Genomic DNA, 18,478 nt, shown 5'->3' on the forward strand with positions numbered 1-18,478 from the left:
GTAAACATACATAGTAAACTCTTTCAGTCCACAAAAAAGAGCCAAATTTATGATTACATACAGCTTCTGTTGTAAACCACTATGTTTTAGTAGTTGCTGCCAGCAATGAGATTGTAAAATTTGAGTGAGAAACTCTTAAGTCTAAAAAAGACTTAATCTCCTGCTTCAGACCAAACTGGTTTTTATTTTTTAAGGAGGTAGTTAAATGTGTAAGCATTTCTTACTGTACATCACAAGAAGCTTTCTGGCACACTACCATAGTCTTGGACCAACCAAGGTGATCAAGGGCAGGGCTCAGTCATACAAGCATACAGACCAGCAGTCTGTTCATGCTCTACTATCACCTTTTATCCCTTTTCCCTCTGCTGAATCTTCTCGGTGGGTTTCAACTGGGGACAATGATTTATCTGTTCTCCTTTTACAGTCTGAGGGAGCAGCCAACGCAGGGTGCTTGCTTTTGACTGATTAGGTCAGGAGGGTTCTTCATCCTCTGATGCTTGCTGGACCTTTGTGTTTGCTGAGATTAGCCTGTAATCAGATAGCTTAGCAGCAATACAATGGGAGAATCAAATATTAAGAAAGAGTAGAGAACAAAACCAGAGAGCAAAATCTTCATTGTGTTGTTCTATACATCACATCAACTGTTAGTTAGCATTTTGTACACTTAGTGCAGTTTTGGTCCCAAGTGTATGCTGGAAGTGGAAGGGTACAAAGAAAGTTGAGTTGAATTGTCAGAGGTATGAACCAGCTTCTGTAAAAGGACCATTTGATATACTAGGAGTCTTCATTCTGGAAATGAGATGATTAAATGGAGTGTGACAGAGGTATGAGAAGTAGTAAGTAGCACTGAAAAGGTGAAGTGAGCAGGGAGCAATTATTTATTTCTAAGACAAGAACTAGAGAGCATCATATGAGGCCGTTGGTAGAGCAGGCAAGGGGAGATTTTTTGGAAGTTTGGAGCTTTGAAATGGCACTGGAGATTTACTGTCTACAGTGATCTTGAACCAAATTTATAGTTTGCTTCTAGAGCCTTAGTATTAATCCTTGTACCTGCAAATTCCAATTGTTATGTTCCTACTGGGAAAATTGACACCATTTCTTAAAAAAAAAAAAAAAAAAAAATTTGAAGCCTGAACAGAACAAGGGCTTGTAGTAATAGTAGTAATACTTCAGTTGACCAGTGAAGTAAAGCTGGAGTCTGGGCGTGGTCAAAGTCCCGTTGCTTATCATGAAGACTGTGTCTTTTCCCGGCTAGCTCAGAGAGTAACTTAAAGAGATCCTGTAAGCAGTGTTCTGTAGGCAGCAGTTGTCTTAGCATGTGCTAACATATAACAAGAGATGCTGTATTTTTGTCCAGGTTTACTGTGAATTGTCAGATTGACTATATGCTGTGTTCAGTAGGACTTCTTTTTTTAAAAGCATTGGTATATTGTTAATTCACTGCAGAGTTGGTATGCACATGTACACTAGTTTTGTCTGGGTTTTCCGAGTGTGCATTGCTTGGTCAGACCAGTATTTCAATGCACTAACTCGGTTGCAAAGTGTCTGGCACTTCTAGGCAAATACACAAAATCTTTACACCCTGCTTGGTCACATCGTAGAGCTGAAGAAGTTTCTGAAGAAGTCTCAAACATTTGGGGAGTAGACCTTTGTGAAAATCATTTCACAGTGGTGGCTGTTCCTCTCATTCATCTCTTTCCACAACCCTCCTTGAGATGTATTCCAGTTGAATTACCTATCACGTGAACCAAGTATTTCTTAAAGCATGTTTGTTAAATAAATGCAATGAATGTGAAATGTGGTATCCAAGAATATTAGCTTGATTTCTCCTGTTAAGGTTTTGTAGGTGGGGCTAAAAATAACCTATATATATATTACAATTCAAAGTAAATTCTATTTGAGATTATTTCATCTCTTAGTCCTTGTGTAACCAACTATACAGTGAATATTGTTACTGACTTTTTTTGCAAATGCTTATGCCTGTTTTACTACAATGTTACTTCCTTCTGGTACTTCCGTTAATTATAAAACAAAAGAGGTTGCATTGCTCAGTAGTACACTGCTGTGACAAAGGTGTGGTTTTGTCGTACCATCATATGTCATTTGCACATAGATGAAACGAGTGATAGTTAACAAACTTTTTTCAGTTACTCAAATTGGCATACATGTGAAGTGCAATTAATCTGGATGGAGAGTAACATGACTGGTAAAACACTGTAATCTTTGTAATAAGTTTCTGGATTATTTTAGCTTATTCTTTGGAATTTGTCTCTTTAGTCATGCAATATAAGAATTGTGACAGATGTAGTTCAATACAGCTGAAGGAGGGAGGAGGTTTGTGTAGTTAGGCATGTCAAGAACAGCAGAAGATTGGAATATGAAACAATGGTGTTGCTTTATTCGGAAAAGTGACTATATTAAAAAGAATTGAATCTTCACACAGAATGGATAGCGCTCTTGTTATCATCTGACTGAAAAGTGTTTATACAATACTGGTCACAAAAATAATTGTGCATCAGTTTTATTGTCAGTAAAATAGTCAGGTTCTAATCACACAATTTTTATCAGCATAGGTTGATTTTTGGCTTTCACATTCAAAAGACAGATATATCACTAATCAAAACAACAGACACTAAGATGCAGAAATTTTTAGTGACTTCCACAGACTCTAAATTACTGGGTTTTGCAACATTGCTTGGTTTACTGCCAGTTTTTTTTAAGTAGAGTTATTGAAAGCAGCTTTAAGTATAGCATCTGCTACTTCTAGTATAGTAGAGTCCTCCTGAAATGCAGGTATATGAGTCTGTTGATGTAATTAAGCTGGTCGTAAAACTTTTAGACTGTGAAGCAAAGATTGTACCCCACTGGATTTACACATTTCCTGAGGATAGTATTTAATTATGCAGTTTTCATGTTGCAGTAACCTAGAGCCTCTTTTGCATATATATAATTTCCTGGGTCTTTTCAAAAGGACAAAGAAACAAAAGTATTTCCTTAGTTCTTTAATGCATACAAGTCCCCAAAGAGCAGCTGCTGTCTGTAAATAAATAGGCACCAGTAAGCCAAAGGTCAACTATTGTCTATTAAAATTTCAAGCTAATTGTACAGCTCAACATATTACACTGTCTGGGATGCACGCTTAACAGCTTTTCTCCAGAGCTAATTACTTTGTCATACATAAAGCAAATCATCTCCTTTTACAGTTACTGTTTGCAGAGTTAATTAGCTTTGTCAGCATAGCTGTGGTAATCATCTTGCCTTTGCTTAGCAATTAATGGGTCTGTGGTGTGCGGTAGCACCTTTGCATTGCGTTCTCAAAAGGCAGTGCGAAGAGTTTACACTGTATGTTTTAACTTTCAGATGTTCGTAGGTGTTACTTAAAATTGACTGGTTCAAACTTCAGAAGGTCAAGCTGCAGCTTGAAGTGTATGTATCAGATGATAGTCTTTTTAGTTGCCTCAACCTGCAGCAACAACTCAAAAACTGAGCAATATAGTTTTAATATAGCTTCTTGTTGTGGTTTAACTCCAGCCAGCAGCTAAGCACCACACAGCTGCTCCCTCATTCCCTGCAGCTGGGGTGGGGGAGGGAATCAGAAGGGTAAAAGTGAGAAAACTCGTGGGTTGAGATAAAGACACTTTAATAGGTAAAGCAAAAGCCACACACACAAGCAAGGCAGAACAAGGAATTCATTCAGTACTTCCCATCAGCAGGCAGGTGTTCAGCCCTCTCCAGGAAAGCAGGGCTCCATCACGCATAACGGTTACTTGGGAAGACAAACACCATCACTCTGAACGTCCCCCGCTTCCTTCTTCTTCCTCCAGCTTTATATGCTGAGCATGACACCATATGGTGTGGAATATCCCTGTGGTCAGTTGGGGTCAGCTGTCCCGGCCATGTCCCCTCCCAACTTCTTGTGCACCCCCAGCCTGCTTGCTGGTGGGGTGGGGTGAGAAGCAGAAAAGGCCTGGACTCTGTGTGAGCACTGCTCAGCAGTAACGAGAACAGCCCTGTGTTATCAACACTGTTCTCAGCACAAATCCAAAACGTAGCCCCATAGCAGCTACTATGAAGAGAATTAACTCTATCACAGCCAAAGCCAGCACACTTCTGTGTCTGCTTCTATTTCTTTTTTTCTTCTCAATGTCAGCTTTAAAAACAGATGTACAAAATAATCCTTAGGTCATTCCTAAAGATATGCTAGCTCCTGTAGCCATTCTTTGGTTAGGACTATAGGAGTCATTAGTGGTCTGTCAAGGTGTCCTTTATCTACTAGCCACTGTTAAATGTTTTGGAGAAAGCATGAGAAGTTCATAGTCAGCACCCCAGGAGGGGGAGTTAAAATTGCTTTCTGTCTGATCAGATATGGAACCAATCATTAATTGAGCAGTTAATACAGAAGATGTAGGACCTGTGCAATTTCACTTCAAAAGTTAAACTTCATTTTTGTTCCTACTAAACAGTATGGTATTTGTCCAGTGATAATTTATTAAATATTCTATGAACTCTTGTAAAATAAACAGTTTACGTATAACTTACTGTGATCTCTTGTTTCTTATGCAAAATGATTTAATGAATTTTTAGGGAAGAAAGATTGTTATTCCTACATATACAGCGTCATCTGGTCCTGCATTGCTCTTAACAGACCTGTACTATAATATGCTTGGTGCTTTGTTCATCAGACTCAAGTTTCTCCTTTTTCTTTCACTTAACAAAGTGATTTTTCAGCATTTCTGAGCTATTTTTTAACAGTAATATTTTACAGGGCAGGTTTAGTCCAATAGTATGCTTTGTTATGTTTTTGCTTCTGGTTTCCTTCAGCCCCCACCCCATCTTCATGTTTTTTTAAAGCCTGATGTTCTTGCTCCTTACTAAAGCATTTCTTGTACTCGAGTATTACACACACAGTAGTACCTTGCGTTTTGCCTTTTTGTATGTTAACCAGCTTTTGGGTTAGAGACAGATTATTTTATCCATTTAATTTTGTTTGGAATTACATATCCGTTTTCTCTTTTTAGAAAGACAAAAAAAAATGGGTCTGTTTTTTTTTTTTTTTCTTTAATGGTTATCTGCATCACGTGTTTTCCCTTTTTGGCAAAGACATGTTTACCCATTTTCAGACTTTTAACATAGGTAACAACTAAAATGAACTCCATTAAAGTCATAAAAGCTGCCTGCATTGAAACAAGGCTGATTTGTTAACTGTTTTGTGCCAAGACCTGTGTTTGAGGTGTAGGTTCAGAATTTAATCAGGTTAAATGGTGGTTATGGGCTGATGATAATTTTGCTAGCAAACTGAGAAATTGCGATGTCTGTGAAAGTGATGTGGTTCTAAAGTAACTGGTTTATGGGCTTTTTTCTTCAGTCTTATGATAATGGCCTGGCACAGGGAGCTGGACTGGAATCTCATGGTAAGTGTTAAAATGTTCTACACCTGTTGTAAAGACTGGGATTGCAAATGCTGTAAGAGATGCAGGGTATGTCATGCCTTTCCATCTTTTCTAATTTTAAGGACGTAGGATGATGAGGAGCAAATCCAAAACATGCCTCAGAATATCATCTGTTGTCTTCCCTTAGTTCCAGCTTAATATCAGACCAGACGGGCTGTTAATATAACAACTCCATTAATCTTACCTCATGAATGTTTTGTTGAAAGGTGTTGCCTGTAGTTCTCATCTCTTGCTGACAGAGCAAACTTTTTCCATGTGTACCATTGCTACTCTGGATTTATCTGCAAGAGATTTTGTGCAGTGCACCTGATAATCTCCAGTTTCAGCAGCTATTAGTAAAACCTAGAAACATTTCGTCTGATAGACTACAGCATCCACGAAGGGCTCAAATCTTGAAGCAGCAGTTAATTTTTGTAAACTGTAGTAGTGAAGATAGGAATTCCCGAGACTAATATTTTTAAGCAAAATGTTTCTGTGCCATGAAGTCTGGTCTGCTTGTGACAGAGAAACTATTGACTTTTATGTGACTGATACTAAATCTGTCAAATGTTTGCTAGCTTTATCCTTAGTATTGAGCTTTGATAGGATTCCATCTGTTTTCTTCCTGCAGGATGGATAAAGTTGAAAAACTTCAATTATACCCCTACGTATTTAAAAAATTAGTTAACTAAGTTACTGTAGAATGCTAGTGATAGCAGATAGCATTACTTCAGTATCCTTCTGCTGCTCCATTGCAGCATCAGAATGAAAATAACCTTAGAGTTACTGAGGTCTTCTAGCACCGGGATAGTGTAAGGAACTTTGGGCCCCAAGTCTTGCATCAACAGCTTGCTCACGGTCTTTCCCAGGCTGTAATTTTATCATATCAGGTAATAAACTCAGAATGAGTTTTGATGGTCTTTAAGAAGTGTTGGCCATAATACACAAAGAACATGAGTTTCTCTTCTAATTTCGAATTTTATAGTGCAGTTTCCTTGACAACAAAAAATTCCTTCGAATTTTATAATAATCTGTATCTATTACAACCATGAGAGTCCAGCAGTCTTTTCATAGTATTAACCACGTCTTTTTTTCTTTTTTTCTTTTTTTTTTTGCTTTTTCCTTAATTTTTTTTTTTTGGCTCTCTGCTCATCAGACACTTCTGTGTGTTTATATCCTCTGGGGGATTGAGTCTGAGACTGCCTTTGGCATCTTTGCTTCAGTCTGATGGCTGGCATCCCAATAGCTTTCTTTTTTAAGTTACATATGAAGAAATGTTTTCTGTTGCGTTGCAATTTACTTGTTTCTGGACTGCTGTGTAATGTAAATTGCGCAGCATTGAGAGGCAATCCAGCTTTAAGAAAACAAATTCAGGTTTATTTGTGCAAGGGTTGGGTTGAAGTTTTTTTCCCCCTTGACATACATGAACTAAAGTGTTTTTTATTTAGGTGGATTTTAGGCTTAAAATTAACACTTTTGTACTTCTAAAAATCCATTGATTTAGTTGTTACTGCCCTAGTTAAAGTTCTGAATGAGGTCGTACAGGCTTCAGTGAAAATCTGGGTATCAAAACATTGCAAAAACTCTGTCTTCACAGGTGGCTCTACATTTTGTGGTATTGCATCGCTATGTTTGATGGGTAAACTGGAGGAAGTTTTTTCAGAAAAAGAACTGAACAGAGTAAGAAGATGGTGTATAATGAGGCAACAGAATGGCTACCATGGACGACCCAACAAACCTGTAGACACTTGCTATTCCTTTTGGGTGGGAGCAACATTGAAGGTAGTGTATGGAACAGCTACAGGATAGTTACTGACTTGTTTTGATTTCTTTAAGCATCGTATCTTTTTGCTTGAAAGAGTTACATATTTGGCACAAGCGCATGAATATGCACAGATCACTGTAAAGGCCTTTCATCTTGCAAAAATGCAGGATATGGAGGTTTACCAGATTAGTGCTATCTCTGCTGTGACTGCTTATCTCATAAATAGGCACTATCTTTTAGTATTAAAAATATACTAAGATTTAGCATGTTACTGTAATGGTGTAATTTATTTCTTTTCAGCTCTTGAATATATTCGAATATACCAATTTTGAGAAAAACCGAAATTACATCCTGTCAACTCAAGATCGTCTTGTTGGTGGATTTGCCAAGTGGCCAGATAGCCATCCAGGTAAATTTACTTTTCAAAATCATGGTGAGTGTGTTCTAAGCTAGAAATACATTCCAGCAGTCAGACATCCAAGAGGTGTAAAGGAAGTTTTCTCCTCAGTCTCCTTCAAAAAATGAAAAAAACCCACCTTAAAATATAATGAGATTTTCATTATTTAAGTGGAAAGAGAGAGGTATAGTTTTTCCCTGCTCAGCCACAGAGCAAATGAGCTGTTGTTGTTTAGACTATTGCTAAAAGAGTATCGCTGTGTATTTAGAGCTGGGCAAGCCTTTCTGTATGTGTTTAACTGTTCTAGTTAAAGGGAATATTGTGCAGTGGGTATCTTTGTAAATCCTCTGAGTAAAGTATTTCAAAACATTTGTTTCCTTAATAAAGGAATCCTTAAGCTTATTTAGAAGTCACTGATGTATGTAAAAATAGTCAAAACTTACGTAGTCACATATTACGATTTACAGATTGTAGTTGCACATAGCAATTATACATAGTATATCTGAAAGTTAATTACTATCCTTTCGGAAGGGCCTAATTTGAAGTAGTGAAAAACTTGAAAAGATGCTAAAATCTTTTAATTTGAAATAATTTTAAAAGATGCTAGAATTCAATGAAGGTATTGCAAACTTGTGAAAACAAACCTTGTGCCAGTAGTGTTGCCCAGTGACATTTTGTACGGGGCAGATAAACGGTCTGTAAACTGACCAAATAAGATAAAAATTTAGTTGTAATAAAGGATGAGTCTGTTCAGAATCTGTGTCCTGATATTTCATCCTTTCATCGTTCTCAACAACAGTTGATAATTTTTCAAGGTGAACCCACACTGAAAACACAGTGCTTGTGATAGATTTGCTCCTCCCACTCCCCTGAAAATAAGCTTAGGATTCCTGAGAACTTTAGCTGTATTTACTCTTTTATTATATAGATCAGTCAGTATCACTTGGAGGAAATATTTCTGTTTATCTTGATGAACCATTTACGTAGTGAGCTAGGGGTTAAAGAATCTGTTTAAAACCCAGTCATGTGCAAAGTTCCTTAACCTGTCTTTTAGCATAGCTGTGATTGTTTGAGATAAGATTTGAGAAAGTCAAGACTAATAATAAAGCTGTTTTCCTTTGATTTGTGTGGTCTTACAGCCTGAATGCTACTGTTTCCTATAAAGCAAGCTTTTGCTGTCTCTTGTTTTGTTGTGATAGGTGGGCTTATTGCACCATTCTTTCCTCAGGCAGATGGTGACGTAAGTCTGTGTTTTGAAGGACAGAGTAAAAAGTCAATGCAGTTCTGATGTGAAGAGTGACTGTAAATGCAGCATTGCAAAGATTGTTTCTGTGGAACTGTGATTTCATTGTCATACATACAAGCTGAGCTTCCTACAAGCTCAGTATAGTATCTGAAAGGCAAGCTGTCTTTGGCTTTGTCGCAAAACTCAGATGTGACAAAATATTCCAGGGAAAGTTTGCAAAGTAAGAACATGCCATTTTTTCAAAGGTGATTTCTAAGATAGATTCAGAATTTGAACTTCTGTAGCTCCTACTTTATAAAAGCTCTGTTTAAATTTGGATAGTCAACCTGTCTTTGCAGGGCAATAATGTTTCTAGGAAGAAGTCTAGAAGAAATTGCAGAAAACAGTCAACAGCTTGTGATAATATATGTATTACATGGACTTCCAAAGTTGCAAGTAACTTTTCACAACTCGTGATTCAGGGAAATATTACTTTGTAGTACTGATATTCCCATGCTAACAGACATCAATACAGTGTTGGTCTGGAGGCCAGTAGCGTTATTTAACGCTTTTTCTTGATTTAAAATAGTGTTTGGACTAGCATGCTTATTGATCAGTGAGCTTAGAAAACTTTCTTGCCTTTGAAAATAAATCTAAAAAGTCAAAAGACTCTTAAATGCTAGTAATCCTCTGAAAACATGAGCATAACAAAGTGAATCAGGACATGACTTGTTTTGTTCATAGTGATTGACAGGTTGTCAAATATAGGAAAGGCTTTCATCTGAAAAATCTTCTGAATGTCATTGTAGTAGTATTACTGTTCTATGAAGCAGGCATGGACACTGGCTTAAGGAGAGTCATACTTCAAAACAGAACTGAACACCTGCATTTGTTCTGTTCTTTGTTTACAAATGACTGATACGTATTTTTTTTTCTAAGTCTTTCATGTTAAGCAGTTAGATCTGCTACCTGGTGTTAATGTTACTTGTTAAAAGCATTAAACCACATTAATGTGGTTTACTGGAGTTAATTTTCTTCCTAGGAGCCCGTATGGTGCTGTGTTTTGGATTTGTGACCAAAGCAGCGTTCATAACACGCCGATGTTTTAGCTGTTGTGGAGCAGCGCTTACACAGTGTCAAAGCCTTTTCTGTTTCTCACACCGCCCTGCTAGCGAGCAGACGGAGGGTGCGCCAGAAGCTGAGACAGGGCACAGCTGGGACAGCTGAACCCCGCTGACCACAGGGGTACCCCATACCACACAGCATTTTGCTCAGGAGTAGAAACTGGGAGGAGGAGGAAGGGGGGGGACACATTTGGAGTTACAGTGTTTGTGTTCCCAAGTAACTGTTACAGGTGATGAAGCCCTGCTTTCTGGGAAGCAGCTGAACACCTGCCTGCCCATGGGACATAGTGAACGAATTCCTTGCTTTGTTTTGCTTGCACTCGTGGCTTTTGCTTTCCCTGTAAACTGTCATTATCTCGGCCTACAGGTTTTCTCACTTTCACTCTTCCTTTTCTTCTCCCCTTGGGGGTGGAGGGGGGGAAGTGAGTGAACAGCTGCGTGGTGCTTAGCTGTGTACCAGCGTTAATCCACAACATTTAGCTACAACACATACCTAAGCCATTTGGGTTTTTTCAGACTTGTGTGTAAGTCATGACTAGATATAAATAAACTTTTATTTGAAATTACTAGATGTACTGCTGCATGCCCCAGGAGGTCGTGCCGTGACTCTGATGCATCTCATTTGTTATCTTTAAATTATACACAATATAAAAGAATTGGAAGTACATACAGATCGAAAGGTTTAACATAAAAGAGTGAGAGGATGAAAATGAATGTGCACAATTACTACATGTAAAACACTGAAGTTACATTTGCTCTCATAGAAGTGTAAATACACCTTACTCTGTTACTGTTTTTAAGACAGCAGCCGAGCAGTTGTGAGGTTGCGTGCGGCATTCTGTATTTGTGAGTCACTTAGGAAACAAAATGTTTGGACCTGTGTTTTTTGACCTTGAAAACCTGGTGTATTTCATAGCTTGAAACAGGAGTACACAGGCTACATATATGTGTTTTGGCTAGAACTAACTTGAGTATTAAGTTAGCATGGATTTGCACAACTGCTGAACTTTGTGGTTAAACCCAGCAAATAGCCATATACAGGTAATTAGGTTTGTATATTGTTTTTAGTGCATATCAGTGCAGCTGTCCACAGGGGTTAATATAGTCTTACGTCCTGAAGTTGAGGTGTCCTTGTCTGATGTACTTTCTGCAAGGTCAGTGGGGGCTGTATCTGCTGAGCATGCTTTTGTCTGCATGTTAATGCTGATAAGCAGAAGCCGTTTTTCAGAGCCTCTCTCTCCAGATACCTTCTTGTAATATCATTTTAGTCAGATATGAATTTACTGACACCTCCAAAAGATTACTAAGTGTTGAGAATTTGTAAGGGGCACATTTAAGTTCACATCCTCTTTCCATCTTTAGGTTGTGATTTCATGGGCAAATAATCCAATCTAGTGGCTTGCTGCTGCCCAGAGGAGGCACACTCACTTCTCTTCCTCCCAGCTTTGCCAAGTACGGCTGTACGTCCTTTCTCCTTTTTGCATTAGCTTTGGTGTATATCAAAACCTGCAAACCAGTTTAATTCACTAAAATGTCAGAAAACTGTCCATTTTCTCCTGCTTGGGTTAATTTTCTTCCATCTTTTTTCAATTGCTTTACGTCATGGAGGGTGTTCAGCAAGCTGTAAGGTAGGCAGGCTGGTGTAGGCAGCAGGAGCAGCGTGGGACAGAGGAATAGGAGCATCCCTTTTTTGTGGCAGTCATCTGTTATGACTGATCAAGCCACCTCATGAATTCTTACCCTTAGTGTATTCTCCCAGGAATTTGAGAGACTCCTCTTTGAGTATGACTCCTTTTCATACTTCTAAATCTTACTGTTTGGCAGCTATTGGCACTAATTTTGGTGTTTCAGTAGTCAGCTGTTCATCAAGTAATCAGCAAAAAAATGTTCATGTTCGGGAAAAAAAAATTGGCTTTGTGGACAGAAATTATCTCCAGATGCTCAAATTCTCTTGCTGTTTGGCCTGAGCACTCAAGAAAACTGGACTCTAGTTTTAGAGATTGCAGACTATCAGTTCATGCTGGTGGCTTTGGGTAGAAATTGATTTCTTCTGTCAAAACTCAAGTTTAAAATGTAGCACCGGTTTGTTTGTTTTCCTTGGCTGTAATTATTCAGAGGTGTTAACCCAGGAACACTTGGCTGTTACAGCCTGATATAATTTTCTTTTTCCTTTCCTGTCCTTCTTTCAGATGCTTTACATGCCTACTTTGGGATCTGTGGTTTGTCGTTAATTGGAGAACCTGGTATTTGCCAAGTTCATCCTGCCCTGAATGTAAGCACAAGAACCACAGAGCGCCTTCACCACCTTCATCAGATCTGGAAAACAAGGACTCTAAACAGTGTTCAGACAACACACACGTCTCTACATGACTGATTTAGACTTGAATGTAGTTCTGGTAGCATAATTGTAGCCCAAGGTTAAAAGCCATGTATAACCAATGTGCTCTTTTAAGTGCTGGAGTCATACAATCAGATCTGTGTTGGTGGCATCACTTTGATAGGGAGTTGCCTTCAGCAGGTTATTCTGCATTGTGAAAAAAGGAAATATTTTGATTATATAGAAGTTTGTCACCGCAGACTGTAAGTGGCTTTTCAAATGGCTTTACTTCTGAGAAATCCCTTGAGGCATTTAAACTTCATTTTTATTTTATTTTTTTAAATTTGTGCATACTGTGTCAAAATATATAATGGGGAAGTATTTTCAAAATCTGTTTACATATCATACAGTATAGCACAGAACCTTGGAGTTCTTTATGACCTTAATGTTTGACATATTTTTGGTAGAGAATCTCCCATTTTAAGTCTCGGTTAAAAGTTACCTTTTATCGTCTACTTTCAGATTCCATAAACTTTGTTAAAAAAAAAATAAAATAAAATTATTTTATTCAGTATACTGGACTTCTAAAGTCGTGTGGCCTTACTAAATGGATTTCATAATTCTGAGTAGCTTCTACACAGATGCAGTGGATCATTAGCCAAAGAGTTTTCATTTGAAATGTTCTCCTTGTGTGAAATGCAATGAGAGTGTGGTGGATTGAGGTATGACAATAAGAGATATTGAACACAGTCTTTTGGAGGAGTAGCTGTGTGCAGAGCAGCATTAGAACCTGTTTCCAAAGTCAAGCCTTTGCAATACATTAAAAGTGTACAACTGCACTCTGATTATTTTTTTTATACGTATTTCCCTTTTAGTGTGAAATAATTTGGAGTTTCGTAACCATTCTGTGTAAAGAATGAAACATTGGGCTTAAAGTAGTGGCAGTGGTTTACTGTTAGAGAGAGATGATGAACATTTTCAGCTTATTTAGCAGTGGTGCCTTACTTCGTATGCTTGAAATGCTGCTCACAATCAAAGCATGTAATTTTGCAGCTGTTGTGTTTGTGGCGGGTCAGTTTGTGCATTTCAGGCATACAGTAGATACGAGGATGTCTTTCTACTTGCCAGTCATTAAGGCACATTTTTTTTCTAAAGGACTCCCAAACACAGATAACTGAAGACCTCTCAAGCCAGATTAAGCACACCATTTGACACCTCTAAGCCCAAACAAACAGGATATAGACCCTTTCAGTCAGCAAAAAGAGCTTCAGGAATAACCATGGTTCTGATTTTGCAATGCAGTGCAAGTGAAAAGGCTAGAGGAGTTGTACCCCTGTTAGACATGTTGGAGAGATCCAATGGGCATCTGCAGGCTAACGGAACAATCCCAGTGTCCAAACCTGTAGCAGCCTTCCTACTTAAAGAAATGATTTTATTTCTATAAGCAGATTAATTTCCGTGGCAGCATTGGGAGCATCACCAGTGGTGGTGGTCTGCTTTGAAAAGCAGAAGAGCATGGGGCAAGGCTTGGAAGTAAGACGTGTGATCTAGGCATGTCCCAGTAGACACTTTCCTTGCAGGAGGAGAGGCTACGTAGCTGGAAGAACTACGGAATCTGGAGCACTGTAAGCAACAGGACTGTAGGGCTAGTATTGGGACGGGTGAATGAGGTGCTAGAGTAGGACTGGTGCAGAGTAAGAGAATATTAAAACTGGGAGATACGGAGGGTGGAAAGAAGAGAAGAATAGGGACGGGAATGTGGAGTAAGAGTGTGGAACCAAAATGGTAGAAAGGATTTGAGCTGCCACGGGTAAGTGCATAGATCAGGGAGCAAGAGCAAGAGGGAGGTACTGACTCAAGCAACCTGAGAGAGTGAAGTGAGGAAGATAGAGCTTGGGAATTTGTTTTATTCCCCGTGTCCTGAGATGACCTGAAATCAGCTGCAAATAAAAACAAATAGTAGAGATATCTAAAAGAGAGGATCTACCAGGCTGGGGGCACACTACAGCAGTTCTGTGGGAGTCCATTTTTCTGGAGGAGCTTAATGGGATGTTGGTCAGCAAAGGCTGAGGTAGCTTCCCTGAACAGAAGACTCAGGTCATGGGGATCTACCTAGCTGAGAGTCTACTAAAAAAAAAAAACACACCAAACTTGGTGTAAAATTTGTTCAAAATAGCACAGTATTTGCTTGTCCGTGACATCAGATGGTGGCTGCAAGTTGACCCATGGTAGAGTGGGGTGGGGTTTTGGAACATGGTGAAGTTACAATGAAGATGAGATGTAATTGTAGCTACCCATCCTTACCTGTACCTCTCTGCCTTGTTGGAGAACTGTCTATGTCGAAAAACCACTTTTAGCATTTAGTACATTCCCTGTTAGAGGAAGTACCTTTGAATTTTGGAAGAGCTGAATAAGGAAGAGCTCTAAGCCTCTGCTGGGAAGCATCCCAAATATTGATACTTTCTTACTTGGCTGCGTGAGGAATGATGTATTTGATTATTGTGGCGCAAATCCTTACTTGCAAAATCCTAAACTATGGTTCCTGAATTTGCCTGTCTGTGACTGGGTTCTCATCTGTGGGGGACATCAGGGTGGAGAAGTATATGGGGACAACAGTGAAAAATCATACTCTGTGAATAACAAGTTAATTTCTCATGGCAAGTAATTTAACAGTGTTCTGCTTTGAAAAGCAGCTAATATTTCTTGCTTTGTTTTCTGTATCTGTAAGATACCTTGGGTTGTTTCTACAGATTTTACATTTCACATCTCCTTGGCACCCAGTTATTCTACAACTTTTTTTTTTTTTTTCACAGCTAAATAACGGCTTGCTTTCAGGCTGAATGTTGACAGCAGTTACCCTTTTCTAAAGGTTGCAGGAGGTGTATTTGTTTCCCATTAATTCCCAAAGTTTGTTCTGAAGCCAGAAAAATTGGTATGCCTTCACCCTACACTGAGAATCTGATTACACTGAGAATCAATTAATTAACTGGTTTAAAATCTTTAATCTTTTTTAAGTTGGCAAAAATCTGTGCTAATAAGCAACTCCACATGCATCATTTGCCATTCTTAATGCCCCAGTTGATATGAGGCAAACAAATGGTGAACATTGAATGTTAACTATGTAGTTAATGCTAGATTGCATTGCCTCTCCCATTTTTGTGGTTATTGTGTCTTCTGACTAGAAAAATGTTAAATCATAAATCAATGGACAACAATTTCACAGATAGGAGTCCATAACCTAAACCTCTTTTTAAACGGAGACGTCCAAATGCAGCTAAAACTTGAACATGAACTGTGAAGCTTAAATGTAGCTAGAAAAAGCAAACCATGTGATCACTACCCACCAGTAATAATTTTCTGTTAACCACAGCTTTACGTTGCTGAGGGTGAACCTAAGTAAGAAATTAATACGTTAAATGGCTTTAGCATGTTCTTGAGGATGTAAAACATCTTGACCATCAGGGCTTGCACTACGCAAAATGGCTACACTGCCACAACCTTTTGAAGTTCCAGCAATGGTATCGTACAACAGACCCACTTCCCAATTCTTCCTGTTTATCAAGAATATATTTATAAAATTAATGCCTTATGTAATCCTCAGCAGCGCTCAAAGCTTGCTGATGTTGGCTCAGGCTGACAAATATATGCCAGCTGGGTTGCCCCTATCTTACCTGAAGGGCTCACAAACTGTGTCTGTGGTTCTACCTCATCTTTGGGAAAACCAGCTTTGAACTGGCTTGTTGAACACAGGAAGTTAAATGTGTCCTTTCAATGGGATCTGAGGACTGAGGTTTTAAACATTGTCATTAGGGCTTTCACAGCAACTTGATTTCTACATAGCTGCTGCCAGATATGGTAACACCATTTTGGAAGACTGTTGTTAATTATGTTCGTATTTATGAACTTTTCCCCTTGAGAAGTTTTTTCCTAAATGGAACGGTCATCAGCTGTGAAAAAAACTAACAAGTAAATTGGGTGTTGGAGCAGGTATGCTGAAGCACATATTAAGTCTACCTTGATCCATGCTCTAATGCCCTGTAACAAAGTAAAAGATAACCTGAGAGGAGCTGAAGAAGTTACATCATATATGCAGTTCTCCATGGAAGCCAGTATCAAAAATTAAATACCCTGTAGAAACAATAGCGTTCCCAGAAAAATACATTTCACCTTTGTAGCAAGTCCTCTGCCCTTCAGTTTGGGGTTACCTTGTGTAGAAGGGAAGGAACAATGATTCCAGAGTCAGAGCCTTCTTGGACAGCCCATCTCCTTGCGTTTTGGAAGAACCCCGCTGTTGGTGCCCCTGCAGAGGTAGAAGACATGTTGTCGGAATGTGAGGAGAGAGACCCCCAGGTAAGCAGAACCTATTGCTGCAACTAAAATGTGAAACATCTCCAGAATTCATCAGTTGAATGACAATATTCATCTGTTTAGGTTGGTGTTAGATACCGTGGTTGTTCTGAAAAGCTCTTGTTTTGCTATTGCAAGTAGAGACTACTTAACAAGTTTTCCTCATTTTAGACAAGCACTGGGTGAAAGAGAAGAAAGTCTCATCATCTTTATACTAAATGATTATTAAATTACTGCACCGAGTGGTTACAGTATGTCACAGATTTACACTTCCAGCCCACCAATTTAAAGCTTTTGTCTTCCCGGTCTCTATTTTCCTGATTAGTTTCTGAATTTAATGAAAATCAATGAAGTGTTGCTTTGGGAAGCAGGGAAGACTCTCTTATTCTTCGTGAGCTGTAGCTCTTGTGGGGTGGGGTTTTTTTGCCAAGCCAGTCAGATGTTCTGGGTGAAGAATTGCCCACACACCACCTTCTCAAGGGCACAGAAAATTATAACCTCCAAAGGTTTTCAAGCTGAACCCACCAAAGGCAGCAAACCCCTACGCTACTGCTTTGGTTTTGAGGCACTGGCAAAGTGCTTTGATAACTGCATCGCAAGGACGTCCTTTAAAATGTTCATCTGTAGGTACAGGCTCTGTACTTGGGAATGGGACTGGACAGAAGTGGCCATTATCACTGGAGAACAAGCAGGATCCCGAGGAAGGAAACAGTCCTGCCTCTCAATAAAAAGTGGAAGTTCATGAAGGAAGAGAAAAATGTGTGTGAGAACAATCTGCAACCTCTCACTTCAAGAGTTTCAAAATGTGCATGGGAGGGGAAATGTTTGTGTCAAGGGAAGAGCTTTCAGCTTGACAGATTAGGTTGTTTATGTTAAACTCGCAAATGAAAGGAGGGAGATAACACATGTGGAAGCCTGTGTTTTTACAGTTTTAGTCATGTATGCATGTGAAGGTGGCTTCCATGGTAACTCCTAACAGTGATGATAACCAGGCTCTGGTACAAGGACCAGGAGGACCCTGTGCGCCGGTTAAACCAACCACCTTGCATGCTCGCAGTCTTGAGAGAGCACGGAGACCTTCATGAAGCTATTTCTGCAAGAACCATCCCTGGGTTTCCACCAGATCTCTCCCAGTGTCCCCTTTGCTACAGCACACGGGACAGAGGCTCTGCCTTCACCCTGGGAGGCAGAATCCCACCTTATCCTTTTATGGGAAGTCTGCAGAAGGACAATTTGATGTGAAAATGACAGAATAGAAGTCAAGGTACAGCTTCCTGTTGTTCATCACCCTTCCTGAGCGCTTGTGGGACAAGAGTGGTGCTTATGCTGCCTAGAAAGCTAAATATGCAGGACTGCTGTTGAAATTGTATGCTGCCTTTGGTTAATTTAAAGGTTTCCCTAAGCACAGAGCTATATTTATTTGCTGCTGTTATGCTGCCCAGGAGTCTTCATTTAGCAACCTTCTTTAAAATATGACCATTCCTTACTAAAATAGGCTCACTTTACAAAATTACATTTTAATCTTGGACCCAACCTTCGTACTGCTTATTATACCATTAAAGCCTCCTTTAACTTCAGACTCATTGTGGAGAAGCACTGTGCCGAAAGGCATCTGTGTAAACCTACTGCCCAAGGAGCTTTTGTCAGGGGTCCTCTTCCATAGCAGGTTACACTAACAACTTTTGTGAATGACGTAAGGACAGCTGATCCCGCCTTGGGACAATTTGGTGGACTCTTAAGGACCCTCCTGGACTATTTTTTACAGTTCTTTAGTTCTACTTTAACACTGTAATTTTTGTAATTCCCCTTCCCCCCAGTAAATTCTTCAATTAAGGAGAGTTTTGCTGGTGGAACTGTTTAAGGTAGTGCTGATC

General features: G+C 39.2%; 1 protein-coding gene across 1 annotated transcript in view; it reads left to right on the forward strand.

The window, feature by feature from the left end:
- Positions 1-12,826, forward strand: part of PGGT1B (protein geranylgeranyltransferase type I subunit beta) — a 42,255-nt gene extending 29,429 nt beyond the window's left edge. Inside the window, 5 exon segments of the mRNA XM_052776659.1 lie at positions 5,366-5,411; positions 7,027-7,211; positions 7,495-7,603; positions 12,130-12,261; positions 12,264-12,826. Of these exon segments, the coding sequence (XP_052632619.1) occupies positions 5,366-5,411; positions 7,027-7,211; positions 7,495-7,603; positions 12,130-12,261; positions 12,264-12,310 (519 nt within the window). The 3' untranslated portion in view covers positions 12,311-12,826.
- Positions 12,827-18,478: the final 5,652 nt, after the last annotated feature.

Source organism: Harpia harpyja, chromosome Z (assembly GCF_026419915.1).
Source record: "Harpia harpyja isolate bHarHar1 chromosome Z, bHarHar1 primary haplotype, whole genome shotgun sequence".
Classification (NCBI taxonomy): Eukaryota; Metazoa; Chordata; class Aves; order Accipitriformes; family Accipitridae; genus Harpia; species Harpia harpyja.